The sequence below is a fragment of the Papilio machaon genome, chromosome 23 (assembly GCF_912999745.1).
Source record: "Papilio machaon chromosome 23, ilPapMach1.1, whole genome shotgun sequence".
NCBI classification, from domain to species: domain Eukaryota; kingdom Metazoa; phylum Arthropoda; class Insecta; order Lepidoptera; family Papilionidae; genus Papilio; species Papilio machaon.
In genome coordinates, this window is record NC_060008.1 from 1,988,342 (window position 1) to 2,011,401 (window position 23,060).

Consider the following 23,060-nt stretch of genomic DNA (forward strand, 5'->3'; position numbering starts at 1 on the left):
CGTATGCTTGTGACTTGCGCCAGCTCACATTATAAGTGTAAAAAGCTCGTTAATCTCCTAACGACGACGGTCTAATTGTGAACGCATATCAAGTTCCAATTAGATGCTGGATATAATGACATAAAACAGCGTGCATCACGACAGGTAGGCCGACTGGTTGCGCGCGAATTGTGAGAGTGAGCGAGATAGTAATAGTAAATTACTTGATGCGAGAAAGAAACGAAATAATACGTTAAAGACAATAAATCCTATGCGAGGTAATACATTTAACGTATTTTTTCAGATTAGATTGTGATTCAAGATATATTAAAGGTCTTTGATAATATACGATTCCTTGAATATAATTTTTGATTATCTATATCTGATAAATGGAAACAACCCATTAACATGCTAAAACGGAAAAGTTAACCACTTTATTGTGGTAATCATTAACCGTAATGATTAAATGGACCACTGTAGTAAAGAACATAGAGCATTTAGAATAGAAAAGACATGAACATAACTTAAAGTTATGTGACTACGTGAACAATGGTAAAGCACGTCACATTGGATGTTTTAAAAGTATTACCAAGTATTAGTCTTAGCCTCTAAGCCCATTAACAAATTTTTAAAATAAAAATGAGTCAACCCTAACACATAACATCCTCTGAAATCCATTTAACGTTGCATTTGATAGATGGATGAAACTTTCGCGTTGATTTTTAATATTTACGAAAATAGAATAAATGGCCTCGAATTTATCTTACCACTATCTCGATATAAAAGCTATTAGCTTTTAAAACGTAGTTTACTACAACTTGTCTATAGTTTTGAGTGAATTATGAAAATGAGACTTTGTAATAAAAATGATTTCATAATTTGTCACAGGATTTATTTATGTTTTTATTCCCACATACGAAAATATTGGAAAACCATACGAATCATTTAATTGATAGAAGTTATAACCACTGTGTTTCCTGTTGTTTTTTTTATTATTTTACGCTCATGAACATCTACATTACCAGAGAAACCGCTTCTTGAAGGACCTTAAATCGTAGCGGTTTGGAAATACTACCGAGGACAGACCATTCCACAACGCGGCTGTGTGAGGCAGAAAGTTTGGCGAAAACGAGACTTTTCATCTAGTCATGGGTTTCCATTGCGAAAACACCTACAAAATTTGTTGTATCTTGAAAGAAAATGAGACAATGATTTATGTCCTATCGCGGTATAGACATTGCTAAACAGTATCACGTAGTCACTCGATATAACATGAGCCACACTTTAGATCATTTTCTTTAATAATGAGACAGAATATTGTGCAAAAAATCAAATCAAAGTGAATTTAAGAAAACAAATGATATTAATAAGATGAAGATGATGTCATGACAACCGAACAAATAAAGGCGAAGTGTGGCAAAAAAAAAAACAATTTTAGAAGCCATGTTCTCACACTTAAATCATCAATTAATCTTTTAATCATTGTGTATGCAATGAATAAATTAAAATTGATATCAAATTACACATTTGTCACAATAAAAAAAAAACGCAAAATGTAACGAGATAAAATAATGTCGCGTAAAATACACCGGCAGGTTATTAATCGTTTTTATCGCGTATTAACGCATTGAATTAATGAAATTATAACTTCGGCTGCGGCATGAAATGAACGACGAATGTCATTATAATGAAGTCATAATTTAATGATTGGAATTAAACTTAAATAACCTAATTATTAATACGATAAATTGTGTTTTATAAATAAATATTTTCACTCTGTTTAAATGTACAGAAATAGACAAATTTGAAACAGTAATCTTACTAATATTAAAATGCCAAATTTTTTATGGATGGATGTATGTTTGTTAGAAGGTACCTCCAAAACGGCTCATCGGATCTGGATTAAATTTGGCATAGATGTAAAGCATGGTTTGGAAGAACATATAGGCTATTAAGTTTTTTTTTATAACGCACGGACGGAGTCGCGGACGACAGCAAGTTTAATATAATTATAATTAATTAATTAATTAAAATCGAAAAAAAGCGATCATTGTAATAAACAAAATGTCTTATGCTAGTCTTAAAGTATAGTTAAACTAACCATCGCTAAATATAATTTGTATTCAATTTTGATAACCAAAGAACTGATACTGTCTGAACTTTTTCATTATTGGTCGAGGCTTTTTCTAGTATATCTTAAATTTGTAAAGGCTGACATATGTTTTGGTTTATTGGTGCATACTTTTAGTTAACCAAACATTAAAGCGATCCGCACTACAATGTAGTATGTTACGATTGACCTTAAATATATTTAAAAGAAAGAAGTCAGATTAAGAATGCAGAACACATACTAAAGTTATGTTACTGAAGCCAATCTTCAATACCCAATATCGTTCTTTGCACTCACAATCGCATTGCAAATATAGAATATACAACCTTAATCTTACTAAAATAAAGTCTATAATTGTGTTTAGACTATAGATGCTGACTGTATATCAGTTGCATTATTTTTTTTTCCTGGTCCGGCACGGAGCTCGGGTCGTGGTGAACTGATCAGATTAGACTCCGTAACCGGTTCTCAAAAACCTCCCGAGGAAAAAAATGAGAAAAAAACGACACTAATAACAACAAATAACGAGGCGTTCGGCCGTGGCCGGTTAGTGATGCGCGGCTGTCGATAATAGACTGTGATAAGCTGTCGATACGGACAGCCCCCTATGCAGAGCGTGCATGGGTGACGAAGAAACAGCATCCCACGTGATACTGCACTGCCCAGCAGTGCAAGAGTACAGGGTAAAACATCTCGGATCGCCGAGAACACTCCCAGAGATCACCGACAACATCAAAGGGTTGCTGGGATTCTTTGGAGAGTTGGGTTGGCTGGAGTGAATCCAGGTCCTGCTCACACGCAAAATACGCGCTAGCCGTGGAGTTGCGGAAAACGAGCCCTTACAACTAACTAACTAACTAAGCTGTCGATACCACAATTTTTTTATTGTTCTGATAGAATATGTTCGATTTATTGACTAAAATTAAATGTTCCCGTTAATAAAGCATTTTAAAATATCCGTTAAAAAGGCGTTACTATTGCATATATCGCAATTAAAATTTTTGAACATTTTTGTAAAGAACATCTATACTTATAAACTCTCCTTTAACTCTTATATATCCTACTAATTAGTTCGGGTGACGTCGAGTGTGAACACAAGTGTCTTCGAAGTTTCCCGGTGTTTTTTTTGATAATATTCGCCTATTTGCTGTTGACTTGCGCTACTAATTCGTGTTGGTGTTGGTATATATCTACCGTGAGTGTAAATATATTGTGTTTGTTCTATTGTTAATAGGTAAGAATCATGGATGACCCGCACGATCCCGGGGGAGGTTATATAGGATCATGTGCGCCCCACTCGCAAAATAATTCCTCTCAGATGGATATTGATTCGCCCAATCCCAGAAAACGACCACCACAGACTGAGGAAAACATTCCCCCTAAAAAAACTATTACAAACCCTTCACAAACTTCGCCGTCGATTCAGTCTACGTACACACATCCCGATTTCGTAGAACGTAAGACCCGTTACTCCGAAGGTGACATTGCCCCTTTTCTAGTCCACGTTAGTAAAACGGTATCAGATGTGTCTGCCGGCACCACCTTGAAACCCATCAAATTCGGACACTTTCTATTTAGGAACAGCATAAAAAATATAATTCAGGATGGTGTGAAACGCATTGGCCGCAACAGGGTTTCAGTGGAATTTAAATCTGCTGCTGCGGCTAACACTTTTCTAGAACACCCTGCACTTCAGTCGGCTAAATTTGAAGCTAACATCCCATCTTATAATGTTACACGAATGGGAATTGTGCGTGATGTACCAGTAGAATGGACTTTAGAGGAGCTGGTCCAATCGGTAGAAGTTCCTGCTGGCTGCGGCGCAGTCATTAAAGCACGCCGCCTGAACAGGAAGAAGATAGAAAACAATATTCCTACCTGGATACCTACCCAATCTGTAGTCTTAACCTTCTCTGGTCAAAAGCTTCCAAAGCGTATTTTCTGCTTTTTTACTTCCCTCCCTGTTGAAGTATATGTCCTCCCTACTATCCAGTGCAACAAGTGCTGCCGATTCGGCCATATTTCAACGCAGTGTCGATCCGCCCCTCGCTGCTTTATTTGCTCCCAACCCCACGAAGGAATTACCTGCTCGAAGTCATCCCCACTATGCCTGTTCTGCTCCGGCCCCCACTCTGCCACTGACACATCCTGCCCAGAGCACAGTCGACAAAAATCAATCAAATTAATTATGTCACAGGAAAGCATCTCATATTTAGAAGCATCAGCTAGGTTCCCGCAGGTGAGTAGATCATTTGCCGATACTGCTCGAATGACTCCACCATTTATGTCTACGTATCCTCAAACAGCTCACTCCGACCCCTCTCAGCCACTACATTCCATTTCTCAACCCTCTTCTTATAAGAAGACTATTACTATAGCCCGACGCCCTCATTCTGCTACCCTAAACCCAGGCTACGACAGAGAAGCCCACCGTCATATTGTAAATACACCACCTTCTACCACCCCCGATGGATGCGCTTTGTTATCCCCCAACCCCCCTCAACAAGAAAATCTATTAGAACTTCTTTTATCCACCCTCATCAACATCATTTCGAAAATGAATGACGTGGCCCTACCGAACAATGTCTACCAAAAATTGACTCAGCTGATCTCCATTTTCAACAATGTCCCCAACAATTCTACAATGGAACTGTCGCAGCATTAAATTAAAAAAAGCTGAACTGATCTTCCTCATAAATAAACATAACCCCTTGATTTTTGCTGTCCAAGAGTCACGCCTACTCCCGGGCTCACGCTTCAGAGTCCCTGGTTTTGCCTGCCTTCGTGATGATAAAAACAACGGAAAATGCGGTAGCTGCATTTTAGTTTCGAAATCCATCCCATATTCTCAGTTGACCCTACCTCCACATGACAGTGACCGTTTCAATGTAGTGGCTGTTAGAACTTTAGATATATCATTTCTATCCGTTTATATACCGGATCCTAACATGTCCATTCTAACAAATCTATTCTCAATCATTGGTGCCCTCCCCCCACCTGTTGTTGTATTGGGTGACTTTAACATTCACCACACTTCATGGGGTTGTTATCATAACGATTCCATATCCTCCGCCTTTCTTGACCTAGTTGATGACTATAATCTCTGCATTCTCAATGACGGCTCCCCCACTCGCAGAGTACTCCCTGGCCAGAACCCAAAATCCGCTGTAGATCTTTCTCTATGCACTCCAGCCATCTCCACACGCCTCACATGGTTTACGTTGTGCAATTCGCATGGCAGTGACCATTTCCCCATCGTTATGTCCTTTCCTGACTCTTCTAATTATATATCCCCCCCTTGTAACCCTCGACTTAAATTTAATTTATCTAAGGCTGACTGGATTCAGTTCTCTCAGTCTGTTGACGCTCTTTTGGCTAATCTTTCTCCAGTCTCCCTTGAGAACACCCATTATGCTTACACTATCTTTAGGAATGCTTTACTTACAGCGGCAGAGACAACAATTCCTACTAAAAATGCTTCTAGGGGTAAAATCCCATCACTTCCTTGGTGGGACTCTGACTGTTCTAATTTATGTAAACAACGTAAAGATGCCGAGAAGGAATACGCGTTACACATGTCTCCAGCTAATTACATTAGATATAAAGAAGTAGCTGCAAGGACAGTCAGAACACTATCCGAACGAAAGAGACTGGGCTGGAACATGTTTTGTGAGTCTCTTTCCCCCAGTTCCCGCCCTTCATTAGTCTGGAAGAATGTCAGGAGATTTCGCGGATCTGTATCAGTAGATCACAATTCTTCTTCCAACGACCCATCGGTTTGGATCGATTCATTCTCATGTCGACTTGCTCCCCCTTACGTCCCCACCTTAGCTGAGTTCTCTTCCCTCCCCCCTCCGCTCTCATCTACTCATGATATTCTTGAGGCCCCTTTTTCACTGGACGAACTCACTACAGTTTTGGAGTCTCTTAAGGACTCGTCCCCGGGAGTTGACGGAATACCTTATTCATTCATTGTTAAATGTAGTCCTACGTCCAAATTAATTTTTTTAAACATATTAAATAATATTTATTCTTTAGGAATCCCCCCAGATGAATGGAAAACACAAATAATCGTCCCTATCCTCAAGCCAGCGAAACCTAGTAACGAGTCAAGTAGCTACCGTCCCATCGCCCTATCATGTACCATGAGTAAGATTTTAGAACACCTTGTTAAAAATAGATTGGAGTGGTTTGTGGAGAGTAGAGGCATCCTTCCTAAAAGTCAATTTGGCTTTAGGAAGGGATTAAGCACCATGGATAGCGTAGGTTGCCTTGCAACGGATATACGCATTGCTTACTCTAAAGGAGAGTCCTTGGTCGGGGTATTTCTTGACATTGCATCCGCATATGATAATGTCCTTCTTCCTATACTCAGACAAAAAATGATCCAGCTGAGTATCCCAGAGAAGATGGTTAACTTCATATTTAATTTATTCTCCGCTAGAGCCATTTTAATTTCTTCCCAAAACTCTTTACTTCCTCCTAGACTTCTATGGAAGGGCCTCCCTCAGGGATCAGTTTTAAGCCCACTACTATACAATTTGTATACCTACGACCTAGAACTTTCCGTAAATTCATTTTGCAACGTACTACAATACGCGGATGATTTGGCTCTATACGTCTCAGCCAAGGACTTAGGGGATGCCTCTGCTCGCCTCAACTCCGCTATTAACTATCTCCATGACTGGTTAGGTAATCATGGTCTATCCCTTTCAGTTGAGAAGAGCAGTGTAGTGACATTCTCTCGCATGCGATCTATTCCCGACGTCATTATTTCATTTGATGGCAAAATATTCCCAGTGCGAAACTCAGTAAAATTTCTCGGGGTCGTTTTTGACTCGCGTATGACCGGTGTCCAACACATTAATCACATCATCAAAAAGTGCGAAAAGAATATCCATATCCTTCGTTCCCTGTCAGGTGTATGGTGGGGATCACATCCGTACACACAAAAGCTATTATATAACGCTTTGGTGCGCAGCCATTTTGATTATGGCACCCACATTCTAGAACCCTGCAATAAGTCTGCCTTAACCTCCTTAGACAGGGCCCAATCAAAGTGTCTGCGTATCATAATCGGAGCAATGAAGTCCTCTCCCATCAACGCCCTTCAGGTCGAATGTGCAGAACCTCCGTTGCACTTGAGGAGACAGTACTTATCGGACAGATTCATTTACAAAATTTTTCAGCTTTCCAACCACCCCCTTATTTCAAAGTTACATACTCTTTCAGAACACATCTCTTCCAGCAGTTACTGGAGACATAAGTCCCACCCAGTCCTCTTCACTAGTTTTGTTAGATTTATCAGCCTCCCCTGTCCCGTCTATCAATGTAGGTTAAATCCTTTATTTCTTACATCCTATGATGCAATTCCATACCGCCCGGACATCGTTCTAAATATCGGAATAAACAAAGACGACCCCGATGCAAACGCCAAATTTAACTCTGTCGTTAATGATAAGTGGAATGGTTGGCATACTATGTTCACTGACGCATCAAAAATAAGAGCTGATGGCTGTGTAGGCTTCGCTATCTGGATACCGGAGTACAACATCATTTTAAACTTTAAGTGCCCCCCTCAAGCCTCGATTTTTACAGGGGAGGCGCTAGCTATTCTTGAAGCCTTGATGTTTATAGAATCACATAAGCTTCACAACACGGTGATATTCACTGACTCTAGAAGCTGCCTACAGGCTATCCTTGCAAACCAATTCAGGTCCAAGTCAAAATTCCCTTTTGTTCTGAATATCAAAGAAATTCTTTTTCGGTGTCACGTATCTGGCATAAAAGTCACCCTAGCTTGGATCCCGGGACACAGCGGTATAGTGGGTAATGAGGGTGCTGATCAGTGTGCTAAAGATGCCACGAAAACCGGTAGTGATACTCATTATGCAACCTATGCACAAGATCTAACGTCTCTAGCTAAGGATGATCTTATATCATGCTGGAATGAAGCGTGGAACCTTTCGAAACGCAATAAAGGCAAACATTACGCGGATGTTCAAGACTCACTGCTCGCTCGGCCTTGGTTTTTTAAATATAGAAAAGCCAACAAGAGGGTCACGTCCACAATATGCAGGTTAAGGCTAGGCCACGCTTGTACCCCGGTTCACCTAGCTAAGATAAGGGTCAAGGATAGCTCCCTCTGTGAATGTGGGCTTGAGGAGGGATCAGCAGAACACATTTTCTTTAACTGTCCTAGGAGACCGTCCCTTTACGAAGCGCTACCGGACACTATCCCCAGACCGACGAATTTCAAATCTTTGTTAGGCCTCGTACATACTCCTTTTGTAAATATTTTATGTGAATATGTTAACCAGAATAACATTAGACTATAAGTTGTTTGTCTTTACTAACCTTCTAACAATCTGTTTTGTTATATATATTGTTTGTCTTGTTTTAGGTAAGTAATTCAACAGTCGATTACTTTGTCAAATAATTATAACCAAAATTGATGTGACCTTGTGCAATCACGAAACCCACCCAATAAACAAGAGCCCACACCTAAAGACACCTGGATTCAGTCAAAACCACAGACCAAGCTCTATGAACTGGATTTTGGCGAAATCAAAAAGGACCGCCATTAAAAAAGAAATTGAACCTACTAATTATAGCAATAACTAACAATATTCAAAGTTTAATTTGCAAAACAAAAATACGTATGTTCAATTGAATATTGAAATTGATAACTTGCATTGTGTCTATCGATAGTTAGTAAACACATAAATGTCAATAAAAAAAATCAAATTTCTTATATCGATATACCACGATGACCTCTCTAAACAGAGTTGGAGCCAGATGAAATTATACGAAAATATTGTAACGATAGTGACAGATGATTATAAGCTGGCGATAAAACACACATAATTCTCACATAATGGCCGCGAGCCGAGCACCGGCATTAAATCCCGGTGATAATTCCCACCTTGTCTTACTTACACTGAAATCAATTTCACATCACTACATTGAACGATTTATGTACACTTCATAGATCGTAGTTTAACTGAACTAAATGTACATAAATAACGCAAATTATTTAATAATATACCAAATTACGTTTCTTGTTACGAAGTTCTTTCGTTTGCTATAAATTCATTTAGATTGATATGTGGTTAATCTGCTTATCCAAACTTGATAAACTTAAAGCATATAGATTCTAGACTAACATACCTTAAACTGATGAGTAGATACACTATCGAAATAACGCTTAATCAAGTGGAATAATTTAATATTATAAGTGGTTAAATAATGAGTTAGTTTGCTCGTTTATGTACCTCTTTCTTTATTCAAGGATAAGTATAGTCGAATTCAATTGAAATGAAAAATGATATCTACACATTTCTCTGGCTAACAATGTCATTTATTGTCTTTGAATTTATTCTGGAAAGTTTTGGTTCTTAAATTGGTGCTACAATTATATCTGTTTTAATAAGTTTGTGAATACCTTATATAGGTAAAAGTTTACCTTACATAGATTTGATTTATAAAATTCAATTCTGTATCATTCTTAAAGGCATTTTTTTAAACCACCACTAAACACAAATAGATAAATACCTATAAAGTTGAATCCAGTGTAAGAATAATTAATAAATATTGACATCAACATTGATATAAACACAAAGCCTGGCAACATAACCAGAACCCGTCATACGACTTGTCACACCGGATTGATAATTGGGTATTCAAGTATGAACTATTCTCGTCATAACTTAAATGAGATAAGCTACGTACTTGAATAGATTATCTTACGAAGTGGTCCAAGCATGAAATACCGTGTCCGCTGTTACCATAGGCGCATCTTCTGTGAGTTCAACTGAATAAAAATATGAAAAAATATTAAATTTCAATGTATTAAACACTTACCGAAAACAGGACTTAAATCCGATTTCACAGATAATTTCCCGGAATAAGGTTCGCCAGATTTTTCCTGAAACAAAAATGAAATAAATTATTAAAACAAATGCTATTGTTTTTACCTTTAACATAATATATTAGTTAGAAAGTTATTTAGAAACTATTCAACTCCTTAGTTAAATACTGGTTACATATTTTCGGTTATAAAATTTACATAAATTAAAACAAAGTTACACTTATCGTGAACTATCAAAATATAGAGATACAAAAACTAAAGGGGCGACCGTATCAATCCGATTCATTTCGTTTAGTTTATGCTTCGACAATATCAGCGACGATAATGGACATAACAAATCGAGATGTTTCCGCTTTCATTAATCCCAATAACCGAATTTCCTCCATCTACGTTACGGAGCCAATGGGCCGTTTGAAATGTCGACACCTTAACGATATCAGAGGGAGGCTATTCTTTCATTCACGATAGAGAAATGCCATTTTAATAGTTGTTATTTACAGAATAATACTTTCTGTATTATTATTAATTTACTAGCTTTTACCCGCGACTCTGTCCGCGCGGAATAAAAAATAGAAAACGGGGTAAAAATTATCCTATGTCCGTTTCCTGGTTCTAAGCTACCTGCACACCAATTTTCAGTCAAATCGATTTAGCCGTTCTTGAGTTATAAATAGTGTAACTAACACGACTTTCTTTTATATATATACTAGCTTTTACCCGCGACTCCGTCCGCGCGGAATAAAAAATAGAAAACGGGGTAAAAATTATCCTATGTCCTTTTCCTGGTTCTAAGCTACCTGCCCACCAATTTTTAGTCAAATCGATTCAGCCGTTCTTGAGTTATAAATGGTGTAACTAACACGACTTTCTTTTATATATATAGATATATATAGATTATCATTTTACCGAAGTCAAAGCTGTTGAATTGTTTAAATTCACTAACAAAAGAGAAAGAGAGAAACATATAGGACTTTTTTTAAATTATTTTTATTTCTGTCCGTGAATCTGAATAAAACACTATCCAAATTTATTAATATTATGTTTTCGTTTATTTTGAAAATAAAAACAAACTACAAATCACTGAGAAATAACAATTGTATACAAAGAAATAGGTAAGGACATTTAAAGTGTCGTATATCGCAAGTCTCACAGGTACAGAACATATGCATAATCCGATTCAATCCTTCACAAGACGCTGTGTACATCGAGATGCATTTACAATACACCTACAGCTAGACGGCTTATATTATAAACAGAAATGTTAAGCTTAATGCTAAATCGAATATTTTTATCCGAAATAAAAAAGCATATCAAACTTCCTAAGGTTAAGCATTGTGTTGAATTAGTCACTAGTACTAATCAACTGGCTAAGTATAAGATATCTACACTCAGGAACTCTTTAAATGACAATTAAACGTCCCTGAGTGCGATTGTAAGTCAAAAGACAGCGTTATGCAAAGAAAAGTATATTTTCTATCTAAGTAGTAGCTTGTTTAAGAAAATCTACGACTTTTTCACATTCTAACGTTATGTGATGTCAAGAATAGTCCCCTAATAATAATGCCTTCTTTAAGGGAGGGTGTACGTAATTGGATAAGTCGGAATCAGTTTACCCCACTCGGACACTTATACCAAATCAAGGGTAACAAGTATCCCCGATGTATTAAGTCATTTGACCTTTGAAGAGATTTTTATAGCGGTTTAGTAGGAAATCATTTACTTTACGTGTTTATGTAAGTAGTACATTGAAAAGTTGTCATTATTTTTAGCTACAAGTGTAGACTACTAATGGATGACTAATAAATAAAACAATTTAAATTATTTTGAAGTAAAATTTCAATTTACAAACGTAATTGTAAGTAATTTTGTGTTTATAACATTTTCCTTCATTAAATAAAAATAAAAAAGCTATCCGTTCACTTGAATCCATTTAAAATTTACAAGTATTTAATTTAATTAGATAAAAAAAGGAAGAGGTATCTTAAATGTCCAATCTATGACAAATAAGGACTTATTTCTTGTTACTAAATTGATGTACAATTATTATCCTTATAGAATATATCGGCAACAAAGTAAGAAGCATGTTGATTGTAAAATTGTGTTCATTTTAACGTCAAGTCAAGGGGTAGTTGTGGATTGATAATTTTTACGTACGGTTTTTTAAATTTTTAATCCATTTACTAGCTTAACTTACTTTCAGACGAAAAGGGAACAAGGTTAGGTATTTAAAACGCACAGTTTTTTTTCTTTTTTTCCCCAAACATAATTTATTGATGGATAATTCTATATCATACAATTTGCATTAGATTGTATACTATAAATCTTGGATAATCGTTATTCTCTTATCTATAGAAGTTTTATCGCGGCTAAAGATTAATGTGTCATAAATATTTTGAGCAACTAAAAAAAAAATTGCCACATAAAAATTAAATAACAAAAAGTATTACGTCAGCATTCAGGTGAAAGAAGTAGAAAAAAAGACTACAGTTTAAACAGTGAGATAAAATATGGACAGTGTTAATAATGGGCAATCGATTTCAACGGCTGAACTTCTAGCGTCGTTAAATATTTTCTCGCATCGAATTGATTAACTAATAGCAGCGTGATATTTTCCCGCTCTCACAGATCTGAAGGAACTGTTTCACTCGACTGATAGCATAGGTAACAAGTTGGTAATTTAAGAAATTACTCTTATGCCTAACTTTTTTTTTATATAAGAGAAGGGGGCAAACTAATAGCGGGAACACCAAAGTGATCATCGACGTCCATGGACATCCATGAGAATTGAGAGAATTACAGATGCGTTGCCGGCCTTTAAGAAAGATATACGCACGCTTCTTGAAGGACCCTAAGTCGTACTGGTTTGGAAATACCTCCTAACCATTCGGTAATACTATGTGTATAACGTGACATACTCAAGGGAAGAATTTGAATTGTACATCTCACTTGCCATTACTCTAGGCTAGGTCGCAATAAAGTTGATTTACGTATAAACCTATATACTTAAATACACGCAAAATTGTAACTTCTATGAATCAAAGAGTCAAAATATTTGTTAGACAAAATTATTTGCTAATTGTAACACTAAGTAAAGGATAAAATTTTCCTCAAATGATATACTATAGAAGGACCTGTTGTACGCATTGGATGTATTAATACAATCTTTACTTATATTACTTTATATACTTAAGTAAGAATAGATTTTTTTTTAGCCTAGGACAAGAAATTAACTATTGACAAGATAAAACCTGACTCAATGAGGTGAAAAACTAGAAAGATTAATAAGTAATTTGACATCAATAATTCTACAAATAAGTCAATTTAAGAATAAATATATTCAACGACGTACCTTTTAAAGTTCATTGGTTATGCTAATTATTCGATATAAACTACATTAGTTGGTAAACTATTTTTATATAGCCGCTAAATGTTTGAACGTTAATAAGTTGATACATCTATAAAAGGCACAAAGAAAACTGATGCAAAATACTTCAGTATTGTTTACATTAATTAAATGTGACAATACTGCCCTATAAGGAACTGACAGCGGGAACAGGGTTAAGTTTGACATCTGAGTATGTCATCGTAACCCTCTACGGCTGTCATAACAAAAATACCGCAAAATACAATCCAAAAAGTTACAGAACATCTTTAATAATTCTTTGAATTGTAACACAGTATTGAAAACTATGAATTTTTTAGAGAACTAAACGAACAAACAAGTTGACATTTTGTTTTACAACGACATTTTTTGTATCAACGACTAAATATGGAGGTACATATATACCTACGATTCACATTACCAATAACAATAGCAAACGCTAGTCCTCTTCCATTTCCTTTCCCTTCCTATGTGTCTCCTTTGAACGGTTGCAGCTGTCACTTGGTATAAGCTACTTCAGCTGATGTGCAAGATGGGCAATGATGGGCAAGATTGAAGGCAAGAGATGCGCGGGACATAGGATAAGTCGTAGCTACGACTCCATTCTCTGATATTACAAACGGGGATTAGCTCAGCGGAGGAATTGTTTCGCACTGCATTAGACAAAAAAAAAATTCCAAGTTAGCGGCCAACCTTCAAGACTGAAGAGGCACTGGAAGAAGCTGTCACTTCAATATTTTATTGAAATTAGTTGGCCGCTTGATTGTTTACAGGTGGCAAATAATATACAAAATCGAAGATCTTCCTTCAACCTTATAGGATGTAAACTAAATGACATAATATGTTAGCATTTATGTAACCTAAACCTAAAAGATAGTTGTGTAGGCATAGTTTCCCCTACACCTACACGATAGTCAGATGGCTTTGATTAAATTCCTGTTGTGGGGTAAATTTTTTGATGGCGTGTTGCCGATGCGACAAAGTGGAGAACTATTTAATCGCCTCGTTTCGAAATTAATTTTCTGAATAACTTTCAACATTTTGCAAATAGAAGTTACTCGTTGCATGCATTTTCCTTAAAATGCGATAATATTGTTAAAACATTTTAGTTTTTGAAAGTTTATTTGATGTTGAGACATTTAGTGTGCCTTCAAGAAAATAAATCATTACAAATTGAACCTATCGCATTCGATTTCCTGTAGTCTGTAAGAAATACAAGTATTTCGCTTCATATGCTCGTATTTAAAAAAGATTCAGTTGTTAATATTCTGATATCTGTCTTGTAATAAAAAAAAGTTAAAAATTAAGGTCGACTTCCATTATAGCTAACATTAAAATAAACATGCGACTGAAATTAATATCACGGTCGCTGCGTCTTTTGTTCTAAACAATAGTTCTTTACGTTAATAACGCTGTGTAATTTTCTTCCATTGTTCAAATTTTTGCCTAGAAAGGATTTTTCTATATAAAATTCTAGCTACCGTATTGTAAAAACAAATGAGAAATATTTTTTATTTCACCTTAAAATTCTCAACTTGGCAATGCTAATTAGGTATTAAAGAAAATACTTAAATAAAAAAAAACAATAAAAGAAAAGTATGAAGTTCTTCGTATGCCTTAGTCCTTGCTCTACAAGTACCTTAAATTTACAATGCATTAAAGTATCGGGTAGTCGGGTCGTTGCAATGTTAAATATCAAAATCGTTACCTCTTTTTACTAATTGACCTAAAGTGTACAATTTCGTGCATCATTATTACATATATCCATTGCAATACAAAACGTAAATGTTTCATGACCTTAGAACAAAAAACAAAATAATCTAAAACGCTCGCATCAAGATGTAATTTTAATTGAATAAACGTGTTGATCGTGAGATATATGATTGTATCAGATTAAAATTAAATACTTTAGATTATTTACAAAAACAACGGAATTATACGTTTAAAAATTTTAATTATTATTACTTGCATTTCGTATGTTCCGCTTGGCAAAGTATGCATTTATTTTACACATTAAATAAAATGTGTTTTGCTTTTATTGTAACGATTAAATTAAAATTCTCTGATTTTTTTCCGTACTTTAACAAGTTTAGAGTGTTATTATTTGTGTTGAATGTTGTTTTTGTAAACACATTTTTTAAACACAGTGTGTTTTTGTCTAATCCCTATAAAAACTTTTAATAGCTTACTAATCGTTGATTTCTGAGAGCAATTACCAGTTACAAATATTATTAAAAAAACGAAAAAAATAACAAACGAGTAACAGGGATTAAAAAATAATATAATTACAATACTATGTGAAAAATAAGTATAAAAGCGGGTAATTCCCTCTTGCTATTTTCGAAATATATAGATTTACTAGCTGTCACCCGCGACTCCGTCCGCGCGCAGTTAAAAAATGGGGAGGGGTATGAAAAATAGATGTTGGCCGATTCTCAGACCTACTCAATATGCACACAAAATTTCATGAGAATCGGTCAAGCGGTTTCGGAGGAGTACGGCAACGAAAACTGTGACACGAGAATTTTATATATTAGATACGCCTGTAATCTGTATGTTCCTTTGTTTTTATTGTATGTGTGTTATTTGTACCCGTTCGTGCTTATTGAACATGCAATTGGTGTACCTCTTTAATAAATAAATAAAAGTAAACCAGCAAAGTAAATCGTCAGGTATTAGTACATTTATCAATCGTAAGTCAAAAAACAACTACTAAATGCACCTTCTGTTATCATTCTAACGAACTTTATCTTGTCATTTACAAGACTTTTTTGCAACAGTACGCGTCGTAGTAACAGATAATAAGCAATTAAGGATCCCTTTAAATGTCACATTTAATTACGCGAGAATAATCTAAACGATTTCCTAGGATATGTTAAAGGTGGAACGTTCCTGACGGCGGCCATCGATCAATTCGATAAATATACAACGCTTAAGTAGCTTTTTCACTGGAATGCGCTCGTATCCGTTACGCCGCACGCGTTAATAAAACGATACCTTAACTAGTCGTATAATGTTAATAAAACATCGTATTTTATTAACATTTGTTTGTTTACTTAGAACTACGAGTACATTCGCGTATAGTACATACAAGTTTACTTTTTGTTCATAGAAATTTAATCTGAAAAAGTTTTGAAACAGATGTTTCTGTAATATCAAATAACTTAAGAGTTTACACGTACGAGAATTACCAAAATAACTATACACGTGTTACAAAACCTTAAGGGTCCGGTATGAAGATCCCACAGAGCCTAATGATAATTTATTTATCAACGTATAAGATCAGATAAACTCGATGAAATCTGATAACGAAATTATACTATATCTTTCATTTGAATTAAAAAGTCATCAGTTTATTTTTATAGTCCGATTATTTTGTTGGAACTCGACTTTAAGAACGTAGTAATATATTGCGTGATCGAAACTAGAACCGATAGTAACATAAATATTACTTTCTTTAATTGAACACACATATGTTAATCCTAGTCCTAGTGTTAAAACGTTAAAAACTGTCTAGAAATTATTTATTCTCAATTAAGCCGTTATATTTGTTTATCAGCTTTGTAATAATATTTGCATTTTACATTTGCTTTTTTTGAAGTGGATATTTATTTCCTAATTTATGTTATTTTTTTTTTTATTTTTCCAGTGTGAAAAGGTTTTTGTCGTTATGCGCCAAATTCCAAAGCTTCTGTAAACGTGCCTCGAGTACCTATTTTATAAAAGTGATCTTATCTCAAAACCCTTTCTTCCACATCACATGTACTTTGTACAATAGATCATTTGGACTATCTAACTATAAAACTAACGAACGTTAAATCTTACAAATGCGAAAGTTTAGATGGATGCACGTTGTTTAAAGGTATCTCCGGAACGTCTCAGCGGATCTTGATGAAATTTGGCACAGACGTAGAATATAGTCTGGAAGAATACATAGGCTACCTATTATTTTGTTGTTTTTTTGATTCCGTGCGGACGGAATCACATATTGAAAAGGGATTTTTTTGTGAGTTTAGTACATATTTTGATCAATTTGTGAAGTTCCAAAAAGCAATCTGATATTGACAGTATAAAATTAGGGATGTCAATATAAAAGGTATTTTAACGGTATTTCTGCTAGTATTTTAAATTTCTAACCCTCTTGGCAAGAACCTACGCTCCACTTGAGCCCACTCGTGGCGCTAGATAGCCGCCTAACTAGCCGAGTCTTCTATTTTTGTCGACATGAAAAAAACTTTAAGAAACCGACTTAAGTTTATGGTCACACTTTGAGATAAAAATGTACATTTAAAGTATATAGTGTTCCAACAAAGAGTTGTTACTTTATACTCGTTGATATATATAACTAAACAAATCAGCCTATTTTTTTATAAGAAAAGGAGGCAAATGAGCAACTTAACTCCTAATATAACATATTTGTTCCGACGCCCATGGAAATCTGCGACACCTGAGCCGGCCTTGGTTGCCATACAAACTCTTTTCTTGAAGGTCCCAAAGATGTAACTGTTTGGAAATACCGCTGAGGACAGAATATTGAAAAAAAATCAAAAGTTTTTAATGGGTACAAATATTCAATTTATCCCTCCAATGTAGTATACCAATAAATACCTGATTGATTCAGCCTGTAAAATATATTGATGTGAACATTAACAAGTTATAAGAAGTGATTGGCAAAAGAAATATAGGGAAAGTCCATTTAGTTTCCTGTCTAGTCTAAGAGTTAAGGTTTTGAATTTGTATTCAAATACATTTATCGAATTTTTTGAATATGAGGAACCCTAAACGGAACACCCCGGCTAATCTGTGCAAATCTCTGATATCATAATCCGTGTGCGACGGTGATCGATGTCGCGATACTGAACGTACACAAATAGTCCATTTGACGGCGGCCTTATCTGTACATACACTATCGTAACGTGTTTCGTAACTAACATCGCTTCCAACACTATTATACGATCGATTTTTATAAGTACATTTTACGATGTCATTTTTATGATCCAAATATGTCAAACTGACTGTGAGTTTCTAAGACAAAAATCTCTGTATAAAACATATCGTCATCCCTGTCATTATCTAAGACAAGACAGAGATAATAATATGTTTTAAACAGGGATTTAGGTTTCAGAAACCTACGGTAAATGTTTTGTGTAATAATTTTACATCGATTATATTAAATAATAAAAATGGCCGGTGTCCAACATTTGCCAAGTATTTCAAAATGCCATTAAACATAATGTTACTTTTTTATCTTATAAACCTCTATAAGCGAGAGTCACAGTCCGGTCCCAAAGGACGACCTCCATAAGCGAAAAACTCGGGTTATAGAAAAACCTCAACAAGCGTGAAAAATATCTCAGTCTCTTGAACTCTCGCTCATCGAAGTTCGATAATTTTCTCGAAACTGATGGTCAGTTTCAATTTAATGGTAATCGATGTTGTTAACAAATGACACAATCTTATCATCTTGTTTATAAACGAGGGCGAAGATACGGTCACTACTCGAATCGAAAAAATTACGAATAAAATCGAGAAATCGGATAGGACGGATAATTATTGAATCGATAAAAATATCGATATTTATTTCTGAGCTAAATGTAAATTAAACTAATTTGATTCGTTAAAATAATTAATCAGATATATATTCCGACGAATAACGGGTAGCATTTTGTGGATCCGGTATTGAATATTAAAATTGAAACCATGAATGATAAAATAGCATTAAACGTAAACGAATTGTTCTTTTTTTTTGGATATGAAAGTGTGTAAACGTAACACATTAATGTTATAGCTAAAGTACATTGTTATCAATTACGGTAAAACACCTATACTATTTAAAAGATAACATCACACATCTCACTAATATATAAATGCAAAAGTTTAGATATTTGTCAGAAAGTTTCTCCGGAACGGCTCAATGGATCTTGTTGAGATTTGACATAGATGTAGAACAGTCTGGAAAAACATTTGGATAACTAAGATTATTATTTTCAATACCACGTGGACGGAGTCGTGGGCAAAAGCTTTCGTTACGCATAGTTTGAAGTGAAACACATTATCGACCTCTGGCACCTTAACCTTTACAACGCGGACGCAATTGTTTTTTTTAACATTAGATACAGAATGCATTTCTCCATATCTTTGCGACACATTTTAATGCATCAATCCAAAGCTAAACTACAGATGCCAATACAAACCAAAGCACTTGTAATTAAATTTGATTATTTCTAATTGTTTACTATTATTTTTCGAACTGTATTAGTTAATCGTAGTTAAGCAAATGGTCCAAATGAAAACAAATATTGTAAACTCGAATTAATAATGAATGCGAATTAAAAGCGAAAATATTTAACGCTTGTAACGCCGTAGCAATTACGATAATCGCGCGTTTTAAATTCTGGCAGTTACAAAAAAAAGGAATTAACATGCACGCCGATTTAAAACTGTTTAACTGATAATGTGAAATTTCGCAATATAATGCAAGAAATTGATTTTTCATATTTTCGTACCGTTTAATATTAACACTGCGATGCCGGTTTTGTTACCCGCGGAGTAATAAATGGTGATACTAACAAGTTCACTTCTCAGAACGGACCGGACCAAGTTTTTCTTTCTTTTTTTTTAGTATCCCCGGTTTTCGATGGTCACGAATCGTTCCGTAAGATAAATAGTGGAAGTTGACTTTTATTGTTGCGTCATCGGGCAAATATTCGATACACCGGATTTTGTACAATTACATTATACCTGGCTATTTGGAAAACTATAACTTTAAACTTTATTTGACATTGTTTATCAAAACCTATGACTTCCCTTAAAATCCGTTAAGCATTGTTTACTTTAACTGGACATGTATTTATTTATTAAATCACTAATCATTGAATTATTCAAACTTTCGTGAGACATTATCACTAACTTATATAGAAACGGCTAAAACACTCACGTATATGTATCCGGTGTCGTCACCGACTAGTTTCGAGCCATTCGGGGGCCTTCATCAGGGTGAGTGGGACTGGTATTATTTCTTCCGCTGATGAAGGGCCCCCGAAGGGCTTGAAACTAGTCGGTGACGACACCGGATATATATACGTGAGTGTTTTAGTCGTTTCTATATAAGTCACTAATCACTGGTTTCCGAGACCAAAACATCTTGATAAAACATATCGTCACCCATGTCATTGTCTTTAACAAAACAGATAGCAATACTCAATACGTTTTAAACGATTTGTTCTCATAAACCCACGATAAAACAGTTAATGTTAGACAAGTATAAGTATTATCATATCGTTAGAGCGTTCACACGCAATTAGATCCCTCCCAGTCTCATTAGCATTGAATCGAAGGATTAGCCTCGAGCTGCAACTGTTCCGCTCTCACCTAACTACAAACTATTGCTGTCTCATTTCAGTAGGTTAATTCAGGACGAAGGCTAAGTAGGTTAATACATGTTTTAAATGAATAGCAACATCCATCAGATTTTTATAGTCCCATTAATCCTTTGTATAACTATGCAAAAAGCACTTTTTTTTTGGACATGTCGGTCACTTTAATTAGTTAACTACTACAATTTATAAAAAATCTTGTTAAGTTACTATTAAGTAGAATTAAATATTCGGTCAATGCATAAATCACTAGGAACGTATAAATACTACATGTGGTTAATTCATTTAAGACTATTTCAATATATTTTTTTTAACTGTATGCAAAGCAAAGATACCAAAGTATCCTTCTCAACCATTTCTGAAAAAAAAAAAAACATTTTAAACTACGTTTACAAAATTCAGCTGACTAATCGTTGGTTTCTGAGACCAAAACCCCTTTTCTAAAACATATTGTTATCCCTATCAAAGATAATGAGTGGGATGACGATATATTTTATACAGAGATTTTGGTCTAAGAAACCAACGGTAAGAAATTTAGCTTGACTTTTGTTTATAAGAACAATATATGTAGGTGTGAATAAAGCTTGTTTCGGACCCCTCCGAGGCAGTGCCGGAACAAAGAGCTGGCGACACTACTCCACTGTTTTATTGCCACTCTTGTCGGGCGAGAATTCATTACAATTGTACTAAAGCCCAGCCCTTAGCCTACAAAAGAGAACGCTGCTTACATTTCTGTGTAATGTTTCGGAAAAGTCATTTGGTCGTTGTGATATTTTGATTTTTTTTAACATTGTTTTTACGTTCCTTTATGTTTGTATCCTTTTGGATTTTTTTTTTACTTCCTTACATTTGCTATGACATTACTTCGAAGAAGCATTACTAAGATAATTTCTACTTTTTTAATTTAAACCAGAATCTGCATCAACGGTAGTGAGAATCGTATTATACTATCTAAAATATAAAATTCTCGTGTCGCGGTGTTTGTGGTTAAACTCCTCCGAAACGGCTTGACCGATTCTCATGAAATTTTGTGTGCATATTCAGTAGGTCTGAGAAACGAACAACATATATTTTTCATACCCCCCCCCCATTTAGGTTTTTTTAACTGCGCGCGAACGGAGTCGCGGGCGACAGCTAGTATAGTTTATAAGATTACAAGATATACTGCAATTGACTAAATGATAAGTTTAAATAAGAAAGATATCCTGAAATTTATCAAAATGACATTGAAAATCATATCAAAAATCCATTAAATTAATTATCAAACAAATGGTATTGAAAAATTCGTTCTTTTTATTTATCGTATTTCCTAAGCACGTAACGACTGACGTCATTAAGTGCAAGGATAACGATTTATTGCCTGATTACATTAAAAATTTCGCTTATCTTTACATTCTCTATCTTATATCATCTACTGCTTCATTTTACATTTAAAATGCAACTTTATGACAATATTTAATACATTATCAAATTAGGAAAACCAAATTTTTTTCAAATTTAAAGCATATTTTTAATAATTAGTGGATTGTTAGGTTAAATAGGATGAGTTTGTTGCCATATTTTAGTAAAGTCTTAAAACTTAATTTAAAATTTGGTCATCGAGTTGCGCCGTTCTAAAATCTTACTTATATTGCAAATGCGAATATTTAGATGGATGGATATTGTTAGAAAGTATCTTCAGAACGGGTCGATGAACAATATTTGGCATAGGCAAACAACTCATAGGCTACTTAATAATTTTTTTTCTAAATCCGCGCGGACGGAGACGCGGGCAACAGCTAATCTTACTAATATTATAAATGCGAATGTTTAGATGAAGGGATGGATGGTTGGATTTTTGTTTAAAGGTATTTTTGGAACGGCTCAACTAATCTTGATAAAATTTGACACAGATGTAGAACATAGATTTGAACACATAGGCTACTTATTACGTTTTTTTTTAATTCCGCGCGGACGGAGTCGCGGGCGATAGCTAGTCTATATAATAAGCCAAAGAGTAATTTAACAATTGTAAATCTATTTAAAACACTAGTCATAACCCGAGGCAGGCAAGTGCATTAAACTGAGCACAGTACGAGGAACGTGCGACAATAAAAAGCACCCATTATAACGCGTCCGGACGAATTTCAATAAAGTCAAAGAGGATAATTTACAGTTATTACATCGCTGAACCCGCAAAACACCCACCACATCGAGCCTGGTCAACTCGCTCTTACAAAAAACACCTAAAAGAAACACCAAAATCTGGTATGACCAGAAAAAATTATACTTCCAAGTACAAGCAAAATTCAATCTTCACTAAGCGTTATAGAGTCCGAATTCAAATAAAGTTTAAAATAGAAG

General features: G+C 35.1%; 1 protein-coding gene across 5 annotated transcripts in view; it reads right to left on the minus strand.

Annotated features, from left to right (window-relative positions):
• The window catches only part of LOC106719867 (protein pangolin, isoforms A/H/I/S), a 134,040-nt gene that overhangs the window by 67,362 nt on the left and 43,618 nt on the right, over nucleotides 1-23,060 (minus strand). For all 5 annotated transcript variants that reach the window (XM_045683777.1, XM_045683776.1, XM_045683780.1 and 2 more), the window contains exon 3: nucleotides 9,953-10,016. In XM_045683777.1, the coding sequence (XP_045539733.1) occupies nucleotides 9,953-10,016 (64 nt within the window). The remainder of the gene's footprint in view (nucleotides 1-9,952; nucleotides 10,017-23,060) is intronic.